The following is a 27,674-nucleotide window of genomic DNA, read 5'->3' as shown; positions in this document are numbered from 1 at the left end:
CCAAGCTGCTTACCTATTGCAGATTCAGTCTTCCCAGCCTGGTGCAGGTCTGCAATTTTGTTTCTGGTGTCCTTTGACAGCTCTTTGGTCTTGGCCATAGTGGAGTTTGGAGTGTGACTGTTTGAGGTTGTGGACAGGTGTCTTTTATACTGATAACAAGTTCAAACAGGTGCCATTAATACAGGTAACGAGTGGAGGACAGAGGAGCCTCTTAAAGAAGAAGTTACAGGTCTGTGAGAGCCAGAAATCTTGCTTGTTTGTAGGTGACCAAATACTTATTTTCCACCATAATTTGCAAATAAATTCATTAAAAATCCTACAATGTGATTTTCTGGAATTATTTTTCTCAATTTGTCTGTCATAGTTGACGTGTACCTATGATGAAAATTACAGGCCTCTCTCATCTTTTTAAGTGGGAGAACTTGCACAATTGGTGGCTGACTAAATACTTTTTTTCTCCACTGTATTAACTGCAATGTTGGGTGGTCAATAAGACAGAACTAGCAAACAATGTAACAAAAGTATAATTTCGGATTGAAAAAATACTCCAACAGTATACTTGTTTACTGAATATGAGAGTGACATTTTAGGGAACCTAATTCACAGTAAAAATGTGTGACTCGTGCCACTAGTAGATCAATAAACCATTGTCGTCAACATTGCAAAACATAACATACAATGCCCATATTACACCAGCTATAAGATTGGAAAAATAATAGTTTTGTCCTATTACAGTGAACTTTGAGTGATTATAATTACATTTTAACACAGTAAACATGGATGGTAAACATTTTGTGACGTGTGCCACTAGTAGATCATGAATCCAGTGTGATGACCATTGCATACCATACGAAGCCCATATTATGCTATCTTAAAATATGGGGTAAAATAATTGGTTATTCTATATTACAGTGAACTTTGAGGGTATATAACTTAAGTTTTCCACAATGGCTGGTAAACATATTTTGAGGTGTGTGCCACTAGTAGATCATTAATCCAGTGTGATGACTATTACATACCATAAGATGCAGATATTATGCCAGTTTAAAGATGTTTTGTGACGTGTGCCACTAGTAGATAAATAATCCATTGTCATCAACATTGCAAAACATAACATGCCCATATTATGCCAGCTCCAAGATGGAGAAAATACTTGTTTTGTCCTATTATAGTGAACTTTAAGGGATTCTAATTTAATTTTAACGCAGTAAACAGGGATGGTAAACACTTTGTGACATGTGTCCACTGTTGCAATTGAACTGGATGATTAAAGATGTTGTTTAAACTTAAAACTGTTGTCACTGTCTCAGCTCACACTTCCCTTCACCGAATGAAACCAGTTTGAGGTTCATGCTTTTATTCAAGATAACAAGAGCTTTGTGTGTGCAATAGTTTGAAGATAAATCTTTATTACACCGAGACTGATTCCAAAATTAAACTTGAATTATAATGTATAATTATAATTGTATTATACGTTTCATATTGATGTACACACCACATATCAGTCATACAACTACATAACGTGTATATAGTGCCTAACACATCCCCAAAGTGCAGTGAGAGTATGTGTGCCCGTCCCAAAGGTATGTTAACATCAATATAATATATTATATGGCCTATTACGTAGTCACACACCCAGTGCACTTGACTTGGGTAATATAAGATATGCCCAGTTCCAAACCAAACCTTAGTGTAGCTCAGGGGTGTCAAACTCATTTTAGCTCAGGGGCCACATGGAGGAAAATCTATTCCCAAGTGGGCCGGACCGGAAAAATCATGGTATATATAACTTAAAAACAACAACTTCAGATTGTTTTCTTTGTTTTAATACGATCAACATACAACATAAAGCTGGAGCCTGAAGACAGTGTGTCCAAAATAGTACAAGCACAACATCACTATTAATCATAAAACACGTCAAGTTTATTTGAAAATTCTAAAGAAAAAGAACACACAAACACACAATGCCTCAGTGATTAACAGAACTGTTTCACAGATCACAGAACTATATCAGGGTGTCATTTCTCAGGCAGAAATGTAGATAAAAATAATGAAATCCTGTTCCCCAAACAAGTGCAAGAACCACAGAGTCAAGAATAGGTTAAATATACAAATAAAATAAAAACAATTAAAAACAATAGCACATCAACATAAAAACATATAAACATAAAGCTGGAGCCTGAGGACAGTGTCCAAAAGCACAACATCACTATTAATCATAAAACACCTCAAGTTATTTGAAAGTTCTGAGGACAAAGAACACACAAACACACAATGCCTCAGTGATTCACAGAAGTATATCACAGATCACAGAACTATATCAGGGTGTCATTTCTCAGGCAGAAATGTAGATAAAAATAATGAAATCCTGTTCCCCAAACAAGTGCAAGAACCACAGAGTCAAGAATAGGTTAAATATACAAATAAAATAAAAACAATAGCACATCAACATAAAAACATATTAACATAAAGCTGGAGCCTGAGGACAGTGTCCAAAAGCACAACATCACTATTAATCACAAAACACCTCAAGTGATTTGAAAGTTCTGAGGACAAAGAACACACAAACACACAATGCCTCAGTGATTCACAGAAGTATATCACAGATCACAGAACTATATCAGGGTGTCATTTCTCAGGCAGAAATGTAGATAAAAATAATGAAATCCTGTTCCCCAAACAAGTGCAAGAACCACAGAGTCAAGAATAGGTTAAATATACAAATAAAATAAAATCAATTAAAAACAATAGCACATCAACATAAAAACATATAAACATAAATCTGAAAGCGTTGCTCAAACTCCCGTAACAGTCCCGTTATTTTATCTTTGAACCGCTTCATGTCTGCCACATGTTGGGTCGCGCACACATTTTTCAGACAGGGGAAGTGAGCTGCATCACCACCGGCAAGTTGCGTCTCCCACAATGACAGCTTCAACTTGAAAGAACGTATGCTGTCATAATACTGCGTGACAACTTTGTTGCGCCCTTGCAGCTGTTTGTTCAAGTTATTCAGGTGCTCTGTAACATCCACCATAAATGCAAGGTCCTGCATCCATTCTGCGGAATGAAATTCTAACACTGGTTTGCCCTTTTCTTCCATGAACTGTTCAATTTCTTCTCGTAAATCAAAGAAACGCCTCAGCACAGCACCTCGGCTTAACCATCTTACCTCAGTGTGGTATGGCAGGCCATAGATGTGGTCTTTCTCTCTGAGAAGGCTGTCAAACTGACGGTGATTCAGGCTTCTGGATCGGATTAAATTAACAGTTTGGATGACCACCTTCATGACGTTATCCATCTTTAATGACTTGCAACACAAAGCCTCCTGGTGCAAAATACAGTGAAAAGCCAAAAAATCACGTCCTCCATTTGCAGATTGCACTTTCTCTCTGAACTTTGTCACAACGCCTGCTTTTTTCCCGATCATTGAGGGCGCACCATCTGTAGCCAGGCTGACAGCGCGGGACCAGTCCACTCCGACCCTGTCCAGCGCGCCCGACGAGTGCGGTAAAAATATCAGCTGCTGTCGTTGTATCTGTCATCGGCACCAACTCCACGAACTCCTCGGTGACAGTCAATGTGTCATCAACTCCGCGGATGAAAATGGCCAGTTGTGCAACATCTGTAATGTCCGTGCTTTCATCAATTGCAACCGAAAACGCAATAAATGACTTTACTTTTTGCTTCAACTGGCTGTCCAAATCCACTGAAAGATCGGAAATCCTGTCTGCAACTGTGTTTCTTGTCAGGCTGATATTTACAAAAGCCTGACGCTTTTCAGGGCACACAATCTCCGCTGCCTTCATCATGCATGTTTTTTACAAATTCACCCTCACTAAATGGTTTTGAAGCCACTGCGATTTCATTAGCAATGAGGTAGCTAGCTTTCACTGCAGCGTCACTGATGTCTCGGCTGTGAGTAAACACAGACTGCTGTTTCTTCAGACCCGCCAACAGTTCATTCACCTTCTCTCATCTCCGCTGTCCTTGAAAGTTGTCATATTTGTCGGCATGAAGACTCACATAGTGGCGGCGAAGGTTATATTCTTTCAGCACTGCAACATGCTCTGAACACACCAAACATACAGCTTTCCCATTCAATTCCGTGAATAAATAGGATGACCATTTTTCTTGGAACACTCTGCACTCTGCGTCCACTTTTCTCTTTTTTGACAGAGACATATTGGGGCAATGAGGGTGCCAAAGCACATAATGTTAAAAGTAGAAGCCGTAATAAATATTGCGGGCAAAACAAAGTAGCTCATTGGCTGCACGTGCTTGACCTACTTGCTCTGCCCCGGTATAAACAGTTTGCTTGCTTAACACAATTGCTATTGCGCCATCCAGTGGACGCAATTGGAACAGCAGTTTATTTTATTGAAAAATTGCAGCGCATTTTTATACTTTACAATTTAAAAAAAAAAATTAAATCATCTCGCGGGCCGGATTAAACCCGTTTGCGGGCCTGATCCGGCCCGTGGGCCGGACGTTTGACACCCCTGGTGTAGCTAGTCACCTCTGAAATTATTGGCACACTTGATAAAGATGAGCAAAAAATACTATCAAATAAATATTACAAATACTGAGCTGTATTGTATTATATTATTTTATACTAATACAATTCCACAGAGAAAGCGATTTTGTTAAAAAAGTTATTTTATCTATCAAAAAGATATGGATCAAAATTATTGGCACCTGTTTTCAATACTCCGATACCCTCCACTTTCGAGGATAACAGCACAGCCTTTTTATAAAATGTTTTATGAGGTTGGAGAACACATTAGGAGCGATCTTAGACTATTCCTCCAAACAGGATCTTTCCAGATCTTTGATATCCTTTGTCTGCGCTTATGGACTACTCTCTTCAATTCAAACCACTGGTTTGAAATGGGGATAAAGTCAGGAGACTGAGATTACCATTGCAAAATGTTGATTTTATGGTCAGTTAATAATTGCTTTATCAAGTGTGCCAATAATTTCAGAGGTGACTGTATGAGTGGACTAGAGAAGATCTACTTTAAGTGCCTTGGGGGTAGGTGTCCATTTGGAATAGAGCAAGAGTCATGGTTATAAGCAGTTACAGGGGGGTCTAATCCTGAATGCTGATAGGTTAAAACAGCATTCCAGCCGGTGTCTATTGCACAAGTTACCACCGGCTAAATCTATGACATTAAAATGCCTATTTACTCTGTTCCATCTGACTGTGCAATCCACTGTCTCATCAGCCCAGTCAGGCAATTTATAAACTTGATCTCCACTACAAAAAGCATCTAGACATTATCTCACATTACTTTTAGACCAACATTTCGTTTTCAACAGCGGAGATTTGTATAAACCTTGCTATCTGTCTCTCCGACATTTGCAACATTGTTTCAATATTCAAATAGATCTCCAGCTGTCACATAGTAATGAACGTGTCGGGAGTCGGGAGTCGGGACGGGACAGACAGGCAGCATTTCTCAGCCAGTCGAAATCATGAATCAGCTGGCATCATTTTTATGGATATATACAAAGAAATGTCAATTGAAAAAAGGTCAAACGAAACTAAATGCAGCTAGTTTGCGGTCTTTCCAGCTTCAGTTTGAAGTGATTTTGTTAGCTGTGTTGTTGGCTAGCTCCTCGGAAGAACAGTGCCCTGATGAGTGAGCACATTTTCTATGCCAGGTGAAATCGCGCCTCATTAGCTCATTGTTATGGATGTATCCAAATAAATGTCACTAGAAAACAGCTTAAACAAATGCAAATGCAGCTACTTTGCTGTTATTCTGGCTGCACTGTTTGACGTGACTGTAAATTAGCCGTAGTTGGCTAGCTAGCGAGCAAGAACGTTGCCAGCCAGTATGGCAATGGGACATTTTGAACAAACGACTGGGTCGCGTCTCTGGCAACCGAACCGATAAAACGAACAACCAGCTGGCTTGGGTAGCAACTCTAGTTTTGTGTCGCGACTATATATTGTGGAAGGATGAAATATTATGAATAAATTCATCAAAATAACGTTTTTAATGAAAATATGTCAATCATTATTTAAATATGTTGGTAACGCATTGTATAAAAGTGATAATGCCCTCGAAGCCGGTGTTTGGAGGATAAATTAGCATGGTTTGCCAGCCCTCGACTTCGTGTCGGGCATAACAACACCTGTGCCAATATATTCTCCAAACACCGGCTTCTCGAGCATTATCACTTAATTATACCATGGCATTGTTGAATACTCGTTTCTGATTGGCTTGAAGGACATTCTAGTGCGTGCATTATTTCCCTATAAAGCACAGTATATTTGCACAGTAGAATTCAATGGCTATAGTTCTTACATGTTCTATGTTTGAGCTGCTTTTGAATGCAAAAGTCAAATTAAAAACATTGTCATTGTTGAATTCGATTTTCATAATAGCAAGCTAGGACTGATGGTTTGGTTAGCTAAACTAGCAAGTCTGTTTGTTTGTTTACAAAGGCAACTACTGTTGCTATCTAAACTTGCTAGCTACTTCAGTGGTTGTTGAACACATTTCTACCGGCAAATGAACACATTTCAGGCAGTAAATTTGTTAAATTATAGCCATGGTATAAAAGGGATAATCTCGGGGCTCTATGCGTTCTCTGGAAAATAATGCAACTCAGTGGAAGGTTAGTTCCACTCTGCTAATGCATTGTGGAACACACCTTCCACGTCGTTCATTATTTTCCAGAGAACGCATAGCCCCTCCTTGATTATCCATTACATAACCCACCCACCACTCCCTGCCCTTCTCCAAGTACAAAGTAAAAATATATTTTCTGCAATAATACACTGACTTATACAAATATAGGAATAAGAACATCAGAGACCTTTTGAAATCCCCTAAACTAATTTCTAGTGGAAAAACAGACATTTCGTTTTCACCTCCACCATCCTACTGTACAGCACCACTGGGTGATGTTTTTCAAGCTATAACATTTCCTAAAATGAATAAAAATGATTTTAAAAGACTGAAATTAAGTCAGTCATAATAATATATCATATTATATCATATTCACACACAGTATACATCTTCTTTCTTACATGATTATGTAAGCAAGCATATAACGTCACAGTAAGGTTATAGCTGGCTCTAACTTGTGTGTCCTCAGATCAGGAGTGGGGGCTGGTTCGGGCGTGTCTTCATCCCCTGGGTAACACCTTTTCTCTGTTTGTCCTCCCCTCCATCTTTCCTCCTGTCATCTGCCTCATCCCTCTCTCCTGTGTCTGTGCCTCATTGTTCCCCTGGGAAACCTGAGAGGGCGATAGAGAGAACAGAGAGGTTAATGTTAGAGACAGTTCCAAGTGGCAAGTATTCGAACACCATGCAAGAGGCTACAGAGAAATGGTGCGTATGTCCCTCTCCTCACCAAGTTGATTCTCTCCTCCAGCAGTCAGGTTTGAGTCTCTTCTGTTCTGTTCATTGGCCTCAATGGTGAACATCCTCCTCTCATCTTCTTCAACTTCTCCCCTAAGATCACAAGGTAGCAATGGTGTGCCATGTTAATCACACTGTATTATTGATCTACTCATCACTAAATGTTTACCATCCATTTTTACTGTCTTAAAATTGAATTAGAATCCCTCAAAGTTCACTGTAATATTCAGTAAACACATATTTTTCCAATCTTGTAGCTGGCATAATATGGGCATGTTATGCTTTGCAATGTTGATGACAATGGATTATTTATCTACTGGTGGCACACGTCACAAACATTTTTAAGCTGGCATAATATGGGCATTTTATGGTACACAATTGTCATCACACTGGATTAATGATCCACTAGTCAACACCTCAACATATGTTTACCAGCCATTTTGTCTGTGAAAAAATTTAGTTATATACCCACAAAGTTCCCTGTAATATAGAATAACCAATTATTTTACCCCATATTTTAAGATGGCATAATATGGGCATCGTATCATATGCAATGTTCATCACACTGGATTAATGATCTACTAGTGGCACACATCTAAATAAAAATTAAAATTAAAATTAAAAGTGTACCAGCCATTTTTAGTGAATTATTTTTATTTTTACATAGGGGTCATCAAAGTTCACTGTAACACTTTAAAAACATGATACAGAATGTGGGAGACCAAGTAAATGTAGATATTTAACACTTTTTTACATGTATAATCTCTCTTTAATTAAATACAAAGAAAAACATATCAAGCTCACTTAGATCTTGCTGTGAAGCTGTGTGTGTGTCTGTAGTGTACGGTGTATGTCATGACTTTAGCTCAACACATCTTGCTTTCACAATTTAACATTTGCTAAACAGCACCCCCAGTAGGCTACTGCAGCGTCTGCTGCCACACTCTACCCGTGATATCAGTCATTTTTGAAAAGGCGCGAGAATGAAATAAACGTTTTGGTATGTTTTTTTAATGTGGAAGATTGAGTAAGTGTGCGTCAAACTGTTTTCTTGGAATGATTTGTAGCTATCGTCTCTATCAGTGCATCCGACTAATTTTCCCTACCAGAAAACAAGCGATACTGTAATGTGTAATATATTTGCGCACCCCAATTCAGGAGGAAACTGAAGCGCGGTTGGCTTGACTTGCGTTTTGCGAGTGTCGGCTCTCTTGACTGTTAGACGGTATGTACTGAAGCCGCTGCAGTGTTACAGTTGAAATAAAAGTTTGTACACGTGACAAGTGTTTGTCGAATTAATAAATATGTCGTAATTGAAGAGTCAGATGAAGCACGTTGCTGTAATTGTGATGGGAATGACGTTCCGGAGTTCCCGCAGTAGCTAGGATCAGGGCTATCAGCAAGGTCTCCTATGTGGAGGCAGTGAACATAGCTGAAGGAACGAGTGGAGATGAGGAAATAGTGGATGCCCCACAGCCTGCAGTGAATGCCTTTCAGGAGAAACACTAACAGTGAAGAAGGTGGACTTTATTGCGCACGTGATAAATTGTACAAGACAGACTAATAAAACATCTAAGAAACTAGACATCATTGTGAAGGCGGCAAAAATATTTATGTATCTCCAGGACTTGAATTGAAATGTTAGAGGGAATACTGAATGAAGAGGTTCCTGAGTCTGTGTAGGGATCTGAATAGTCATTTGAATCCGACTGAAGGAGTACATGTTTTTGGGGGGTTTATTTTTGAATACAAGAAATATTTTTTCACCCTTGCCTTCTCCCTATTACTTTGCGCTAAAATGATCAGTTTTCACCCCATCCAGTAGGTGGCAGCACACACCTCAAATGTTTACCGACCGCCTTAATACCATAGAAGATGATCTCTTGTGGAATTCAGTGCAGACTATATCGCCCAAGGTCAATAGTTCTAAACATGTAAATCGCTTACCTGTCCCGCCCTACAAATTCTGAAATTGTATGTGTGTCTCCCTCTCCCCCCCAGCTTTATCATTGGAATGTGATACAAAACACGACCACGTGGATGCCTCGGAGCGGTCGGGGTAGGCTGTTTGGAGTGTTTATCCGACTGGATTTTTAAAAATGCCCCCCCTTCTAAAACCACAGTTACGCCCCTGATTTTAAGAACCAAATGGAAGCAAACAGAGCAAAACGAGGGTTTCTATTAGACAAATTAAGGTAGGTTCCTCGCCGTTTCGTTCCGTTTAACAAACGTTTTGCAGCTGAATCGTCAGCTCTGTTGGAGTTCATCAGGAACTTCCTTCAACATGTGGGGTTGAGTTTAGTTAGCTAATCTGAAACATATGGTGGAGAATGCGCACCAAGCACAGTGCCAATTGCAAATTCTTTGAAGGACAGCGGATGATTATAACGAAGCCATTAAAGTCACACTGTGATACAATGTCTAGCTACAAACTAACAAATTGCAATAATAAATATAATTATTTAGACGATGTTCCCACTGCGGATGTCGTGCATGCATGCGGACTAAGCAGTTTGTGCATGCTGTTCATGAAATTGCAGATCTGTGCCATACAGTGGAATGGTCTCAGAAAGAAATTGAAGTGTTTTTAAACGTTTGAACTATTTTAGTTGACATTAAGAATAAGTAGTGTTGGAAATCAGCCACTACGGATGACGTTGTCCAACAATGTTTTGATTCAATCGGTGACGTAATCCAGCACACAACAAATATGGTTCCCACTTAGTTTTGTGTCGAAACGTAAAGTGATAATTACTTTCAATGTGATTATTTGTTTTCTTAAAATTAAGGTATAAACGGATATACTAGGCAAGGGCTCAGATCATGGAAGCGGGTACAGAATCTGGACGCAAACTGGTGTGTAGCATTACCCTATTATAGCTAGCCGAGTTTGATTACTGTACGCGTTAGCTGAGCTATCATCAATAGCTAGCTAGCGTTACAGTGATCCTCATTAGTCAGAAGTGCCATGTCAATTTCGTTAAAATGTTGACAAAGTTCAGCTTTATGTAGTTACTTACATTTTACTTGTTTGGTCAATTATATAGCTAGGTAGCTAGCTACATTACATGATTCACAAGCCCGCTCAGCGAAACATTAAGGCAAGTGCAGCAGTTTCAACATTGTTGTGCATCTATTTTAGCACGTTATGTCAATGTTGATCCATGATATGATATCAGCGATTAATTGAGGTTATTAACTAACATTGTTTAATAATCTGTAAAGGTGTTTGCAGCAGAAGGCCCATCTACAACCACACATTGAGGTTTAGCCTAGCCATGTGCACGTGCACCACTGTTTTATTGTGATCTCTCAAGCCTACACAACAATGCACTGCATGGCCTACTCTTTTCTAATTGGAAAAGACAGCTCTTATTCAAAGCTATGCTTACATGTTCATTATATCATATTTTAAAAACACTGTTAGTAAGATGTAATAAATAATATATTGATATTGATAGATACTTTTATAACAGCTATTTTCATTCCTCTAGCGCTCCATCTGCCGGACAATGTACGACGAAAATGAGGACTTCTCTGACGTTGAAGAAATTGCTAATGTCAGGGGTTTCAATCTGGAGGAGAAACTTGTTAGCGACTCATACAACACACATTTCGTTCAGTTGATGGACGGCAAAGGTACACATCTGTTTCATTCATAAAATGTTACCACACACTCACAATCCCCCATGCAGACTCTTAACTGGCTGGACATGCACAATTTCAAAAAAATGTATGGATTCACACGTGAGGGCAAAAGTTCCCATTGGTTAATTCGTTTTTGTGCAGGATGTCCTCACAAATCCATGATATGCACACACGTCACACATTGATTTACCTGAATATATATGCAGAAGTTATAATGGCTCACTGACTACCTACACTTTTTCTTCTTCTCAGATTTCACTTATGAGTATGTCCAGAGAGAGGCACTTCAGACCCCTCTTATTTTCAAAGCCAGAGATGGACTAGGGATCAGGTGAGACATGAGTAAAATCTGATGGCCTGTGAACAATACAATCATGTTTAGCCTATTATATACTATTTTTCTTACTTGGTTAAATATTAGGCTTTATGGAATGGTTTGATGTTAATATGCTTATCATGACTATATTCTTAAAAAAAAAAACAGAATGCCAGACCCGGAGTTCACCGTCAGTGAGATTAAAGGTTTGGTTGGTAAGTCTATCTGTTTTTAAATAGCAGGCAAAAAAGTAGGTAAATTATTCCTTTCCCTGCATCAATACTCATCTTAGACTCATCATTTAGTTTAGACAGCAGTGCCAACCTACTCCACAATACCCTGCATTTCTTGATGAATGAAAAGCATGCTACTGGAAAAGGTGTCAAAAAGTGTGTGGATGTTGATGTAAACTTCTGTAAGCCTGTAATGCAAAAATGAGACGACTCCAGACATTTGCAATGCAGATCCAATATATATATAGGCCTATTCATATAGATTCTATATTTTAATCAGACTGATATCAGTTACAGTTAAATGGCTCTTTTTACTTGAGCTAAATGACCACTTATTTGATATCTCCAGGGCTCTACAGTGTGACCATTTTAGTCGCATATGCGCTTAAATATTTTTCTGTGCGACCTGGAATTTTAATTAAGGACCACCATTGCGCTTAGAAAAATGTAGGATTCTAGCTTTACTACCTCAAAGATTTTTAATTGTTCTCCTACATTTCTTTGTGTGCGCCAACATTTTCAATTTAGTGCACGTGGGCCTTGTTAAAAAGGTCAGTGTAGACTAGCCCTGCTCTCATGTCAGATGATGATAGTGTTCAGGGCAAGTTTTACTTTTTTATTATGGTACATAATGTATGTGTGCCGTGGTTCAGTAACTCCACCTGTTGGTAAAGGTGATGAACAACATGCATACAAATTGTATAGTTGTACCCAGGTTTACCGTAAGATTGCTGTGTTGGTGTTTGCAGGTAGCCGTCGTGCCGTTGATGTGATGGATGTGAGCACTCAGAAAGGCTCTGAGATGAGCATGGCCCAGTTTGTCCGCTACTACGAGACGCCTGAGAAAGAGCGGGACAAACTCTTCAATGTTATCAGTCTAGAGTTCAGTCACACCAAACTGGAGAACCTCATCAAGAGGCCCACTGTGGTGAGATGGCACTGGCAGTTTTTATTTCATGTGTTCATTATGAACGAGGGCAAATTTGATCGTGAATGCCAACTGTCAACTCTCTTATAGGTGGATTTAGTGGACTGGGTGGACAACATGTGGCCCCTAAAACTAAAACGAAGACAAACTGAAGCCACTAATGTCATCTCAGAGATGAAGTACCCCAAAGTACAGAAGTAAGTCGTTTAGAAATGTCATTAGTTATTGCATAGTATTTCCCATGCAATGTCAGTTTCTTTTTGATGTTTTAGCCTGTTTACAAAACGTAGTGGATTGTACCTAACAGGAAAATGCTCAAGCACAGGCCAAATTTTATTTTAAAAAGCTGTCAGAAAATTGCTGCTTTGCTGGGAGGAAATATTAGCCTACTCCTCCTCCTTTTTCCGAAGTCCCTCAGCCCGCTTCGCACTGCTGTTGTTCACTTCCTCTGATGGCTCTAGATGGTTGCTAGGCAGCGGGGCTCTTTCATGGTGGAGGGCGGTTCTTCACAGGGTGCAGAAGTGACTACGGATCCTCCTCAGCCAATCAGCTGCCAGCATTAGGGCATAGCTCGCACTCCAGAGCCAATTGTGCCCTCCCTTTCATCCTCTCTCTCCACTCTATCTTGCTCTCTTTCTTTCACTCTAATATTCTCTCTCCTTCTCCCAGTTTCTTACTCTCTCTCTTTACTAAATGGAGCCCTCCGTAGATGGAGAGGCAGGGAAATAAAAGCCAGAAATAAAAGCCATAGCAGTTCTCTCCTGTCTGGTCGGTGACCAGCGCATGGGGGGGCTGGTCCTGAGCGAACCGGCTCAGAGAGAGGAATAACTATCGGGTACGTCTCTGTCTTTCATTGGAAAAATCTGCTGGTATTTAGAAATGTCGGGAGTACTCTACCATGTCATTTCACTTCGATTTATTTCCCCCCTCTTTAATGGATACGCTCATGGGCTGGTGTGATTGATTGTGAGTGTTGTTTGTAGTGGGATGTTGGGCTCTTATCCCAGGGTCTGGTCACTCTCTGTCCATAGGAGAAACTGCTGCCAATAGGATGGGGATCTGTGTGTGTGATTATGTGAGTGTCTCACAGGTTCAGCAGATGGGCCCTCAGTTTATAATAATTGCAACAGACGGGGGTGGAGATAGTTCTATCATAAACATCTGTGAATGTGTAGGAGGCCTATATTTGCTTTTTTGTGTTTATTTGTCTGTGTTTGCAAGTCTGGTATTCATAATGTAAAGAGAGTGAATATGAAGTCTGTAAGCCATACAGTATTATGCGTCATGTTCCGTTGAGTGTAGATGATATTTATGTCTATACAATTGGCTCCAATCAAGCACCGTCCACAGGGTATGTCATGTTGTTGCAAAATGGAGTGATAGCCTTCCTTCTTCAATATCCCTTTTACCCTGTTCAAATCTCCCACTTTACCACCACCAAAGCACTCCCAGACCATCACATTGCCTCCACCATGCTTGACAGATGGCATCAAGCACTCCTCCAGCATCTTTTCATTTGGTCTGCGTCACACAAATGTGCTTCGTTGTGATCCGAACACCTCAAACTTCGATTTTTTCTGTCCATAACACTTTTTCCCAATCTTCCTCTGTCCAGTGTCTGTGTTCTTTTGCCCATCTTAATCTTTTCTTTTTATTGGCCAGTCTGAGATATGGCTTTTTCTTTGCAACTCTGCCTAGAAGGTCAGCATCCCGGAGTCGCCTCTTCACTGTTGACGTTGAGACTGGTGTTTTCGGGTACTATTTAATGAAGCTGCCAGTTGAGGACCTGTGAGGCATCTGTTTCTCAAACTAGACACTAATGTATTTGTCCTCTTGCTCAGTTGTGCACCGGGCCTCCCACTCTTCTTTCTATTCTGGTTAGATCCAGTTTGCGCTGTTCTGTGAAGGGAGTAGTACACAGCGTTGTACGAGATCTTCAGTTTCTTGGCAATTTCTCGCATGGAATAGCCTTCATTTCTCAGAACAAGAATAGACTGACGAGTTTCAGAAGAAAGTTCTTTGTTTCTGGCCATTTTGAGCCTGTAATCAAACCCACAATTGCTGATGCTCCAGATACTCAACTAGTCTCAAGAAGGCCAGTTTTATTGCTTCTTTAATCAGCACAACAGTTTTCAGCTGTGCTAACATAATTGCAAAAGGGTTTTCTAATGATCAATTAGCCTTTTTAAAATGATAAACATGGATTAGCAAACACAACGTGCCATTGGAACACAGGACTGATGGGTTGCTGATAATGGGCCTCTGGACGCCTATGTTGATATTCCATTAAAAATCAGCCGTTTCCAGCTACAATAGCCATTTACAACATTAAAATTGTCTACACTGTATTTCTGATCAATTTGATGTTGTTTTAATGGACAAAAAATTGCTTTTCTTTCGAAAACAAGGACATTTCTAAGTGACCACAAACTTTTGAACGGTAGTGTATAATAAAGAAATGTCAATAGAAAACATGTAAAATGAAACCAAATGCAGCTAGTTTGCAGTCTATCCAGCTTCAGTTTGAAGTGATTGTGTTAGCTGTGTTGTTGGCTAGCTTCTCTGAACAACAGTGTCCTGACGAGAGAACACATTTTCTATGCCAGGCGAAATCGCACCTCATTAGCTCATTGTAATGGATGTATCCAAATAAATGTCACTAGAAAACAGCTTAAACAAACTCAAATGCAGCTACTTTGCTGTATTCTGGCTGCACTGTTTGACGTGACTGTAATTTAGCCGTAGTTGGCTAGCTAGCAAGCAAGGGATAATAACTTTTCCAGCCAGTATGGCAATGGAACATTTAGAATGAACGACTGGGTCGCGCCCTTAGATACAGAACAAAAATACTTAACAGTTGGGTCGCGTCTCTGGCAACCTAACCGATAGAACGAAAGACCAGCCGGCTTGGGTAGCAACCTCAGATTTGTATCGGGACTATATCTCGTGGAAGGATGAAATAGTATGGATGAGGTGTCCTTCTCCCTCATAGTATGTGCTTACACTGGCAGTTACCACCATTACCTCAGTCAAGGTCATACTCCTGTAAACCCTCTCCTCGGGTCTCTCTGTGGGAGGGAGCAGATACACCACAGTGGGAAGGATGACAAGCCTGTATCTCTCTGACTGGCCTCATACAGTAGGAGCCAGCGGAGGCTGGAGAACTATAACTTAGCCCCCGACTTATGTAACTAGACCAAATTAAATGATATGTACGGATGAAATTAGCTGCGTTGACAGGATGGGAATGGTCTGTATTTTATGAGCTCTTGCGACTGACTGGATCAGAGGAGGCAAACAAGCTTGTATTGATCAGCTGGTGTTATGGAGGCTCCCTGGCGGACTCATGCTGCCAAGAGAGGTTATTTGTCCTGCAACAGGAACTGGGGTTGTGTCGATCAGTGTTTGGTATAGAATTGGTGTATTGTTTGTTCGTCACTGATGTTGGATGTCCCATGGCTTGAATAGTGGAATTACAACCCTGTAAAAGGCTTTGAATTAGAAATATCACAACCTTTTTTATCAAACACTCAGTGTGTGGTATGGATGGACCTGTAGCTAGCAATAATATTACCTGATGTAGGGTCTAGATCTGAGAAACCTGGCGAGTAGAATACCTGTGCTGACTTTAAAATGATCCCAGGGGAATGGATACACCATTTTGCAGTAGCCTACATACAAATCAAACCACCTAACAAAAATCATGACTGTGGCTTTAACCATAATGTGCATTGTTTCCCCTATATTCATTTAGCAGCTGTGGCCTGCAGCTGCTAAATAGTTGCCGCCACTCCAAAATAAATGATTTTTTATTTAAGTAAATGTTTATTTTGTTTTGAGAGAGAGAGAGAAAATTGCGATTGGTAAAACGTATTCAGTGTAAACTTAAAGCTGCAATATGTTACGTTTTGGGCGACCCAACCAAATTCACATACAAATATGTGTTTATAGATCTGTCATTCTCATTGAAAGCATGTCTAAGAAGTGGTAGATCTGTTCTATGTGCACTATTTCTATGCTTCCCGTTCTTAAGTTGAGTTTTTGCGTCTTTTACTTTCGGTTTTGTACACCAGCATCAAACAGAAATTAGGCGAACTATTAGAATTGTAGCAATTTTTGGGATTTCTGCACATTGCATCTTTAAATGACTAAAACGAGATATATAAAGTATGTAGAAAAGATAATGGCACTTAATATATTTTTAATAAGATCATCTTTGAGAACTGACAATCACAAAAATAAAACTAGACTGTCAAGGAGAATAAAACATTTAAAAAATGTGATGGCATGGGGCTCCCATTGATTTTGTTATAATATTTGATTCACTCCGATGCATAAGAACACAGCATAAGCCGTGGCAAAATGTGTAGAATTGCAGGAAATGAGCTTAAAACTAAAAAAAAATTAGGAAATCTCTGCGGCCAAGAGGACAGCCTCTAAAAATGTTCGTTCAGAGACCGCGCCATTGGCCATGGCCACAGATTTATACGTAGATTTAAGTAAAAACTGTAACTTGGACACTGAGGAACATTCACTGTCTTGGTAAGCAATTCCAGTAGATTTGGCCTTGTGTTTTAGGTTATTGTCCTTCTGAAAGGTGAATTCATCTCCCAGTGTCTGGTGGAAAGCAGACTGAACCAGGTTTTCCTCTAGGATTTTGCCTGTGCTTAGCTACATTTTTCTTTTTTATCATTAACTCCCCAGTCCTTAACGATTACAAGCATACTCATAACATGATGCAGCCACTACTATGTTTGAAAATATGGAACGTGGTACTCCATAATGTTTGGGACAGATCCAATACAACACATAATACGTTTTATATTCAGGACAAAAAGGGAATTGCGTTGACAAATTTTTTGCAGTATTACTTTAGTGCCTTCATGCAAACATGATGCATGTTTTGGAATATTTTCATTCTGTACAGGCTTCCTTTTCACTCTGTCAATTAGTTTAGTATTGTGGAGTAAAACTATAATGTTTTTTTCTTTCTCCTATCACAGCCATTAAACTCTAACTGTTTTAATGTCACCATTGGCCTCATGGTGAAATCCCTGAGCGGTTTCCTTCCTCTCCGGCAACTGAGTTAGAAAGGACGCCTGTATCTTTGTAGTGACTGGGTGTATTGATACACCGTCCAAAGTATAATTAATAACATCACCATGCTCAAAGGGATATTCAATGTCTGCTTATTTTTTATTTTTTACCTATCTACCAATAGGTGCCCTTCTTTGCGAGGCATTGGAAACCCTCCCTGGTTTTTGTGGTTGAATCTGTGTTTTGAAATTCACTGCTCGACTGAGGGACCTTACAGATAATTGTATGTGTGGGGTACAGAGATGAGGTAGTCATTCAAAAATCATGTTAAACACTATCATTGCACACAGAGTGAGTCCATGCAATTTATATGACTTGCTAAGCAAATTATTACTCCTGAACTTTAGGCTTTCCATAAGAAAGGGGTTGAATACTTATCGACTCAAGACATTTCAACTTTTCTTTTTTAAATTAATGAGTAAAAATGGCAAAAAACATTCCACTTTGACGTTATGGGGTATTGTGTGTGTGTGTGTGTGTGTGTGTGTGTGTGTGTGTGTGTGTGTGTGTTCTCTTAGCCCATTTGTGGTTATAGATTATTTTTGTTGTTGGTTGGAATACAGTATTGGTAGATGTAGCGAATTTCAACCAGATATTGGGGTTGTTCCAAATTGGTTGAACTGCTTGTTTCGAAGGAATAAATCAGACATTTTCGCCCAAATAGCTTCCATATTCAGTTGTACAACATGTACTGGATTGTTGCAATGCTATAATTTCTGTATAGTTTCTGGGATAAGAACAGTGAACAAAAATGTGCTCACTGAATGTTTATTTTATATACTTGGTGACCATACTGCACGTTTTATTTACCCTTTTCTGTTCATGATGTTCATTCAGCTCAGTATCTAACCTATGGTCTTTATATGGTCCCTCAGGTTCATTATAACTATGCAGATGCAGGGTCTCTTCATCCATCCCTCTCATCTCTCCTCTGTAGGTACTGTTTGATGAGCGTGAAGGGCTGCTATACTGACTTCCATATTGATTTCGGGGGCACGTCTGTGTGGTATCACGTTTTCAAGGGAGGGAAGGTAAGTTCATGTATTTTTTTTATAGTATGTGACAAACATCAGTGCATCCACCTGAGTCTCTGGTGTACCCTCCCCCAATGCTGGTACTGTATATGTATCAGATTTCTGTAGAGGCGCTACAAATTAACCTGTCCCCTGTTTGTCTCAACGATGGCTGCAGAAGTCACAGGATTGTTGCTAGGGTGTCCGTATGCACGCCTTTGAGGGATCTCATTATATAAACTGGCAAAGGTCAAGCTAGAGCAAGAAGAGGAAGAGAAACATTGTGATAGGATAGTCAAATCTACGAAATGTGCTGACTTCTCTAATATAAGATGTAACCTTGAGTACTGTTAACATAGAAATATCACCCTTGTTTTAGATGTTTACCAAAGCTACATCCCCAACTTTTCACACCCTGTCCTGTCCTCAGGTGTTCTGGCTGGTGCCTCCGACGCCTCATAACCTTGCCCTGTATGAGGACTGGGTTCTGTCAGGCAAGCAGAATGACATCTTCCTGGGAGACCGTGCAGATGGCTGCCAGAGGGTGGAGCTGAAACAGGGCTACACCTTCTTCATCCCCTCTGGTGAACTGCCTAGCATTGAGTTTTGATGTATTCCTATCATATTATCGTTAAGATTATCGTAACAAACCATACAGTACATGCACTGCTTTATTCAAGCATGTGTTTGAGGACATGTTTGGGCATGCTATGTCTGTCTATGTTTTCAGTGGGTCAGCTGGTTCTCATGATGTTTGGCTGGCTGTCCTGTTTCAGGCTGGATTCATGCAGTCTACACCCCTGAGGACACGCTGGTGTTCGGCGGCAACATTCTGCACAGCTTTAACATTCCCATGCAACTCTCCATCTATGAGATAGAGAACAGGACTAAGGTAGGCTGTCATACAGGTGTCCTACTACTGACGCTTCACTCCAGCTATGACCATTAGTAAATCTAAACTGTGTCTCTACAATGAAGATGGATGGGGAAACAGCCGTACCTCATACAAACAAGTCAAGGTCACTTAGTTTGCTGCGTCAATGAGTGTGAGAACTGAATAGGCCCTTCCTCAGCCATACCTCTTTTGGTTTTTACAGATCTGAACAGGATAGGTGAAGTAATATGAAAGAAGCTAGGGATTGGAATGGGACTGGGCAGGAATGTAACACCGTAAGGCACACAAGTGCTGAATGTGCAGTCATTTGCATTTACCATCCAATTGAGAAGCAGACTGATATGCTAATGGTTTGCAGATGAGAATGAGGGCTTTTCCCCCCTGCTTTTATAAAAAATGCCATCCATATTCATGTGGAAATGGAGTCTGTGACAGGAGTGCCTGTTTAATCAGAATACAGCTCTACAAGGACTGAAATGAGTCATGGAGCTTGTTTCATATTAGCAGCCAGGAAAGAGGGACAAGCCTGTAGGCCTATTTGTTTATCTCATCTTTTCACACAAACTCCCAAGGGCTTCATATGTTGATCAAATATTATGTATGACACCCGACAAGGCCCAAATCCCTGTCATTCGCAGGAGAAAGAGACAGAGATATCGTGGACGTAGGTTGGGGTGCCTCGTAAGGATCCGACGGCGAGCGAGTAAACTGCCTCTTCCATCAATCCTATTAGCCAATCTTCAATCATTGGAAATTAAATTAGATTACCTAAGATTACGCTTATCCTACCAACGGGACATTAAAAACTGTAATATCTTATGTTTCACCGAGTCGTGGCTGAACGACGACATGGACAGCATAGCTAGCGGGCTATACGCTACATCGGCAGGATAGAACATCTGACTCTGGTAAGACAAGGGGTGGCGGTCTGTGTATATTTGTAAACAACAGCTGGTGCACAAAATCAAATACTAAGGAAGTCTCGAGGTTTTGCTCGCCTGAGGTAGAATATCTTATGATAAGCTGTAGACCACACTATTTACCAAGAGAGTTCATCTATATTTTTCATAGCTGTCTATTTACCACCACAAACCAATGCTGGCATTAAGATTGCACTCAATGAGCTGTATAAGGCCATAACTAAACAGGAAAACGCTCATCCAGAGGCAGCGTTCCTAGTGGCCGGGGACTTTAATGCAGGGAAACTTAAATCCGTTCGACCTCATTTCTACCAGCATGTTAAATGTGCAACCAGAGGAAAAAAACTCTAGACCACCTTTACTCCACACACAGAGACACATACAAAGCTCTCCCTCGCCCTCCATTTGGCAAATCTGACCGTAACTGTATCCTCCTGATTCCTGCTTATAAGCAAAAACTAAAGCAGGAAGCACCAGTGACTCGGTTAATAAAAAAAAAGTGGTCAGATGACGCAGATGCTAAGCTACAGGACTGTTTTGCTAGCACAGACTGGAACATGTTCCGGGATTCTTCAGATAGCATTGAGGAGTACACCACATCAGTCACTGGCTTCATCAATAAGTGCATCGATGACGTCGTCCCCACAGTGACCGTACGTACATACCCCAACCAGAAGCCATGGATTACAGGCAACATCCGCACTGAGCTAAAGGGTAGAGCTGCCGCTTTCAAGGAGCGGGACTCTAACCTGGACGCTTATAAGAAATCCCGCTATGCCCTCCGACGAACCATCAAACAGGCAAAGAGTCAATACAGGACTAAGATTGAATCGTACTACACCGGCTCTGACGCTCGTCGGATGTGGCAGGGCTTGAAAACTATTACAGACTACAAAGGGAAGCCAGCCGCGAGCTTCCCAGTGACACAAGCCTACCAGACGAGCTAAACCACTTCTATGCTCGCTTTGAGGCAAGCAACACTGAAGCATGCATGAGAGCACCAGCTGTTCCGGATGACTATGTAATCACGCTCTCCGTAGCTGATGTGAGTAAGACTTTTAAGCAGGTCAACATTCACAAGGCCGCAGGGCCAGACAGATTACCAGGACGTGTACTCCGGTCATGTGCTGACCAACTGGCAAGTGTCTTCACCGACATTTTCAACATGTCCCTAACTGAGTCTGTAATATGTTTCAAGCAGACCACCATAGTCCCCGTGCCCAAGAACACTAAGATAACCTGTCTAAATGACTACCGACCTGTAGCACTGACGTCTGTAGCCATGAAGTGCTTTGAAAGGCTGGTCATGGCTCACATCAACACCATTATCCCAGAAACCCTAGACCCACTCCAATTTGCATACCGCCCCAACAGATCCACAGATGATGCAATCTCTATTGCACTCCACACTGCCCTTACCCACCTGGACAAGAGGAACACCTACGTGAGAATGCTATTCATTGACTACAGCTCAGCGTTCAACACCATAGTGCCCTCAAAGCTCATCACTAAGCTAAGGATCCTGGGACTAAACACCTCCCTCTGCAACTGGATCCTGGACTTCCTGATGGGCCGCCCCCAGGTGGTAAGGGTAGGTAGCAACACATCTGCCACGCTGCTCCTCAACACGGGGGCCCCTCAGGGGTGCGTGCTCAGTCCCCTCCTGTACTCCCTGTTCACCCATGACTGCATGGCCAGGCACGACTCCAACACCATCATTAAGTTTGCCGACGACACAACAGTGGTAGGCCTGATCACCGACAACGATGAGACAGCCTATAGGGAGGAGGTCAGAGACCTGGCCGTGTGGTGCCAGAATGACAACCTCTCCCTCAACGTGACCAAGACAAAGGAGATGATTGTGGACCACAGCGGGAAAAAAATAGGACTGAGAACGCCCCCATTCTCATCGACGGGGCTGTAGTGGAACAGGTTGAGAGCTTCAAGTTCCTTGGTGTCCACATCACCAACGAACTGTCATGGCCCAAACACACCAAGACAGTCGTGAAGAGGGCACGACAAAGCCTATTCCCCCTCAGGAGACTGAAAAGAATTGGTATGGGTCCTCAGATCCTCAAAAAGTTATACAGCTGCACCATCGAGAGCCTCCTGACTGGTTGCATCACCGCCTGGTATGGCAACTGCTTGGCCTCCGACCGCAAGGCACTACAGAGGGTAGTGCGTACGGCCCAGTACATCACTCGGGCCAAGCTTCCTGCCATCCAGGACCTCTATACCAGGCAGTGTCAGAGGAAGGCCCTCAAAATTGTCAGACTCCAGCCACCCTAGTCATAGACTGTTCTCTCTGCTACCGCACGGCAAGCGGTACCGGAGCGCCAAGTCTAGGTCCAAAAGGCTTCTCAACAGCTTCTACCCCCAAGCCATAAGACTCCTGAACAGCTAATCATGGCTACCCAGACTATTTGCACTGCCCCCCCACCCCCACCCCATATTTTTACGCTGCTGCTACTCTGTTAATTATTTATGCATAGTCACTTTAACTCTACCCACATGTACATATTACCTCAACTAGCTGGTGCCCCCGCACATTGACTCTGCACAGGTACCCCCCTGTATATAGCCTCCCTACTGTTTTTACTTCTGCTCTTTTTTTCTCCACCTTTTTGTTGTTTTATTTTACATTTTTATTGAGAAATAAATGTGTTGTTGGTTAAGGGCTGTAAGTAAGCATTTCATGGTAATGTCTACACCTGTTGTATTCGGCGCATGTGGCAAATAGAATTTGATTTGATTTTGTGTGTATGCATGTGTTTGTACTGTATGACCTATACAGAGGGATGCCTAGAAAGATTTCACCCTCCTTATTCTGATATTCTTTACAATAATATGATCAGAGTAGTTATTGTAATGATATGGATGCAAGTCCTGCAGGCTTTGCGATTTATATGGATACTTGGTTGAATGTGGCTTTCTCAGATATGATGGATAGCTGGTAGGAAGCTTCAGCTTTGCAGGTAGTACAGTACTATTTTTGTTTCTGCTGGAGAAGAGGCATGAGCAAAACAACAGCGACAGTTTCATATGCTCCCCAGGGCTGGGCACGTTATGTTCGCTCTATTTTTACACCTGAAGATAGAAATGGTGTTAGAGAAAGGAAATGATCATCACTTTTGAAAACAAAACCCTTGTTGGCAATCACAGAGGTCAGACGTTTCTTGTTGTTGGCCACCAGGTTAGCACACATCTCAGGAGGGAAAAAATTGTAGGAGATTAAACATGGTAATGACTACTCTCGTTGTCTTTTTATTAAGCCTTTTGTTCTCTCAGATTGTGAAAGTTTCTTTCCAAACTCGTTTCAGGTTAATTCCAAGTTCCGCTACCCATTCTACCATGAGATGTGCTGGTATGTCCTGGAGAGGTACGTGCACTGTCTGACCAAGCGTTCCCATCTCACTCCGGAGTTCCGTAGAGAGCCTCTGCTAATCGGTGAGTGAGCCCAGCTAATGGCGCTATTTAACCCCGAGTGTGTCTATGAATACTGGTTCTATCCTGAGAGCTCTTATGGGGAGCCTTGCCTTGCACTCTTGTTGTAATTAAATCAAATCATATGTTATTTGTCACATGCGCCAAATACAACCGGTGTAGACTTTACAGTGAAATGCTTACTTACAAGCCCTTAACCAACAATGCAGTTTTAAGAAAAAATACGTTTTAAGTGAAAAATTTAAGAGCAGCAGTAAAATAACAGTAGTGAGGCTATATACAGGGGGTACCGGTACAGAGTCAATGTGCGGGGGCACAGGTTAGTCGAGGTAATTGAGGTAATATGTACATGTAGGTAGAGTTAAAGTGACTATGCATAGATAATAAACAGAGATAAACAGATAGTAGCAGCAGCGTAAAAGAGGGGGTGGGGACAATGCATATAGTCCGGGTAGCCATTTGATTAGCTGTTCATGAGTCTTATGGCTTGTGGGGTAGAAGCTGTTAAGAAGCCTTTTGGACCTAGACTTGGCACTCCGGTATCGCTGGCTGGAGTCTTTTGATAATTTTTAGGGCCTTCCTCTGACACCGCCTGGAATAGAGGTCCTGGATGGCAGGAAGCTTGGCCTCAGTGATGTACTGGGCCGTATGCACTACCCTCTGTAGTGCCTTGCGGTCGGAGGCTGAGCAGTTGCCATACCAGGCAGTGATGCAACCAGTCAGGATGCTCTCGATGGTGCAGCTGTAGAACTTTTTGAGGATCTGAGGACCTACAGTAAGGGGGAAAAAGTATTTGATCCCCTGCTGATTTTGTACGTTTGCCCACTGACAAAGACATGATCAGTCAAAAATGTTATAAATTGATTTGCATTTTAATGAGGGAAATAAGTATTTGACCCCCTCTCAATCAGAAAGATTTCTGGCTCCCAGGTGTCTTTTATACAGGTAATGAGCTGAGATTAGGAGCACACTCTTAAAGGGAGTGCTCCTAATCTGAGCTTGTTACCTGTATAAAAGACACCTGTCCACAGAAGCAATCAATCAATCAGATTCCAAACTCTCCACCATGGCCAAGACCAAAGAGCTCTCCAAGGATGTCAGGGACAAGATTGTAGACCTACACAAGGCTGGAATGGGCTACAAGGCCATCGCCAAGCAGCTTGGTGAGAAGGTGCGATTATTCGCAAATGGAAGAAACACAAAAGAACTGTCAGTCTCCCTCGGCCTGGGGCTCCATGCAAGATCTCACCTCGTGGAGTTACAATGATCATGAGAACGGTGAGGAATCAGCCCAGAACTACACGGGAGGATCTTGTCAATGTTCTCAAGGCAGCTGGGACCATAGTCACCAAGAAAACAATTGGTAACACACTGAGCCGCGAAGGACTGAAATCCTGCAGCGCCCGCAAGGTCCCCCTGCTCAAGAAAGCACATATACAGGCCCGTCTGAAGTTTTTCCAATGAACATCTGAATGATTTAGAGGAGAACTGGGTGAAAGTGTTGTGGTCAGATGAGACCAAAATCGAGCTCTTTGCCATCAACTCAACTCGCCGTGTTTGGAGGAGGAGGAATGCTGACTATGACCTCAAGAACACCATCCCCACCGTCAAACATGGAGGTGGAAACATTATGCTTTGGGGGTGTTTTTCTGCTAAGGGGACAGGACAACTTCACTGCATCAAAGGGACGATGGACGGGGCCATGTACCGTCAAATCTTGGGTGAGAACCTCCTTCCCTCAGCCAGGGCATTGAAAATGAGTCATGGATGGGTATTCCAGCATGACAATGACCCAAAACGCACGGCTAAGGCAACAAAGGAGTGGCTCAAGAAGAAGCACATTAAGGTCCTGGAGTGGCCTTGCCAGTCTCCAGACCTTAATGCCATAGAAAATCTGTGGAGGGAGCTGAAGGTTCGAGTTGCCAAACGTCAGCCTCGAAACCTTAATGACTTGGAGAAGATCTGCAAAGAGGAGTGGGACAAAATCCCTCCTGAGATGTGTGCAAACTTGGTGGCCAACTACAAGAAACGTCTGACCTCTGTGATTGCCAACAAGGGTTTTGCCACCAAGTACTAAGTCATGTTTTGCAGAGGGGTCAAATACTTATTTCCCTCATTTAAAATGCAAATCAATTTATAACATTTTTGACATGCATTTTTCTTGATTTTTTTGTTGTTATTCTGTGTCTCACTGTTCAAATAAACCTACCATTAAAATTATAGACTGATTATGGCTTTGTCAGTGGGCAAACGTACAAAATCAGCAGGGGATCAAATACTTTTTTTCCCTCACTGTATGCCAAATCTTTTCAGTCTCCTGAGGGGGAATAGGCTTTGTCGTGCCCTCTTCATGACTGTCTTGGTGTGTTTGGACCATGATAGTTTGTTGGATGTGGACACCAAGGAACTTGAATCTCTCAACCTGCTCCCCTACAGCCCCGTCGATTACCACTCACAAGTGGGTAATGCTCTTATCCTTTGGAAAGAGCCAATGATATGACACATCTGTTTAATCAGTGAGATTGCCTTCTCACAGAAATGAGGATGATAATAATAATATTATAATAATATTCCATTTAGCAGACGCTTTTATCCAAAGCGATTTACAGTCATGTGTGCATACATTTTTACGTATGGGTGGTCCCGGGGATCGAACCCACTACCCTGGCGTTACAAGCGCCATGCTCTACCAATTGAGCTACAGAGGACCACAATAGCATGATGAAAGTGACTGAAATTATAATCTGACCGCAATGGTTACACAGCAGATTGGTTCCCTCGTCTTTGCTCATCCTCCTTCTCTTCCTCAGACTTGGAGACTAAGATGAGCACAGAGAGCCCCTCCTCTGACTCCCGGAGTCAGGACATGGACGAGGAGGACTCCTGCGAGACGCAGCAGGGACGAGGTGAACAGGGTGACCGGTCTGCATTTGATGATCCCTGCTCTCCTGATAACAGGAAGGGTAATCCCAGCGGCCCTCAGCACCTCAAAGCTGCCTTGTCCAATGACTCTGAAGACAGCTGCATCCCCACCTCCACCCAGCCTCCAGAGTTCCCCAAAACCCCCTTTGCCTCGCCAGTCTCAGAGTCTCCGAGTAAATGGACTCATCTGACTGAGTTTGAACTAAAGGGCCTCAAGGCCCTTGTGGAGAAACTGGAAGCACTCCCCGAAAATAAGAAGTGTGTTCCAGATGGCATCAAGGACCCCCAGGCCCTGCTGGATGACATGAAGGTATGTGCCTCATCCAACTTAGTTCTCATGTATTTTCTGTCTTGTGTATACACTACCGCTCAAAAGTTTGGGGTCACTTAGAAATGTCCTTGTTTTCCATGAAAACATACATGAAATGAGTTTGAATAGGAAATATAGCAAAATGCATAGGAAATAATGATTTTTAATAAAAATAATAATTGTGTCCTTCAAACTTTGCTTTCGTCAAAGAATCCTCCATTTGCAGCAATTACAGCTCTGTCCATAGGAGAAACTGCTGCCAATAGGATGGGGATCTGTGTGTGTGATTATGTGAGTGTCTCACAGGTTCAGCAGATGGGCCCTCAGTTTATGATAATTGCAACAGACGGGGGTGGAGATAGTTCTATCATAAACATCTGTGAATGTGTAGGAGGCCTATATTTGCTTCTTTGTGTTTATTTGTCTGTGTTTACAAGTCTGGTATTCATAATGTAAAGAGAGTGAATATGAAGTCTGTAAGCCATACAGTATTATGTGTCATGTTCCGTTGAGTGTAGATGATATTTGTGTCTATACAACGGGTGGGTCTAATCCTGGACGCTGATTGG

The 27,674-nt window shown here is 41.7% G+C and overlaps 1 protein-coding gene across 5 annotated transcripts in view; it reads left to right on the top strand.

The window, feature by feature from the left end:
- The first annotated feature begins 9,337 nt into the window (after positions 1–9,337).
- LOC121582376 (lysine-specific demethylase 2B) overlaps positions 9,338–27,674 on the top strand; it is a 41,431-nt gene continuing 23,094 nt past the window's right edge. For 4 of the 5 annotated variants that reach the window (XM_041898119.2, XM_041898116.2, XM_041898117.2 and 1 more), the window contains exons 1-11: positions 10,080–10,235; positions 10,874–11,018; positions 11,280–11,358; positions 11,512–11,558; positions 12,326–12,504; positions 12,595–12,701; positions 18,539–18,632; positions 19,045–19,198; positions 19,391–19,506; positions 23,750–23,876; positions 26,684–27,105. In XM_041898119.2, coding sequence (XP_041754053.2) covers positions 10,203–10,235; positions 10,874–11,018; positions 11,280–11,358; positions 11,512–11,558; positions 12,326–12,504; positions 12,595–12,701; positions 18,539–18,632; positions 19,045–19,198; positions 19,391–19,506; positions 23,750–23,876; positions 26,684–27,105 — 1,503 coding nt within the window. In that variant the 5' untranslated portion in view covers positions 10,080–10,202. Of the gene's footprint in view, positions 9,575–10,079; positions 10,236–10,873; positions 11,019–11,279; positions 11,359–11,511; positions 11,559–12,325; positions 12,505–12,594; positions 12,702–18,538; positions 18,633–19,044; positions 19,199–19,390; positions 19,507–23,749; positions 23,877–26,683; positions 27,106–27,674 lie in introns of those variants that run through there. The other variant, XM_041898120.2, reaches the window with a different exon arrangement.

This window comes from Coregonus clupeaformis, chromosome 15 (assembly GCF_020615455.1).
Source record: "Coregonus clupeaformis isolate EN_2021a chromosome 15, ASM2061545v1, whole genome shotgun sequence".
NCBI classification, from domain to species: domain Eukaryota; kingdom Metazoa; phylum Chordata; class Actinopteri; order Salmoniformes; family Salmonidae; genus Coregonus; species Coregonus clupeaformis.
Note: the sequence above shows the minus strand (reverse complement) of the source record. Positions and strands in the feature narration are given on the sequence as shown.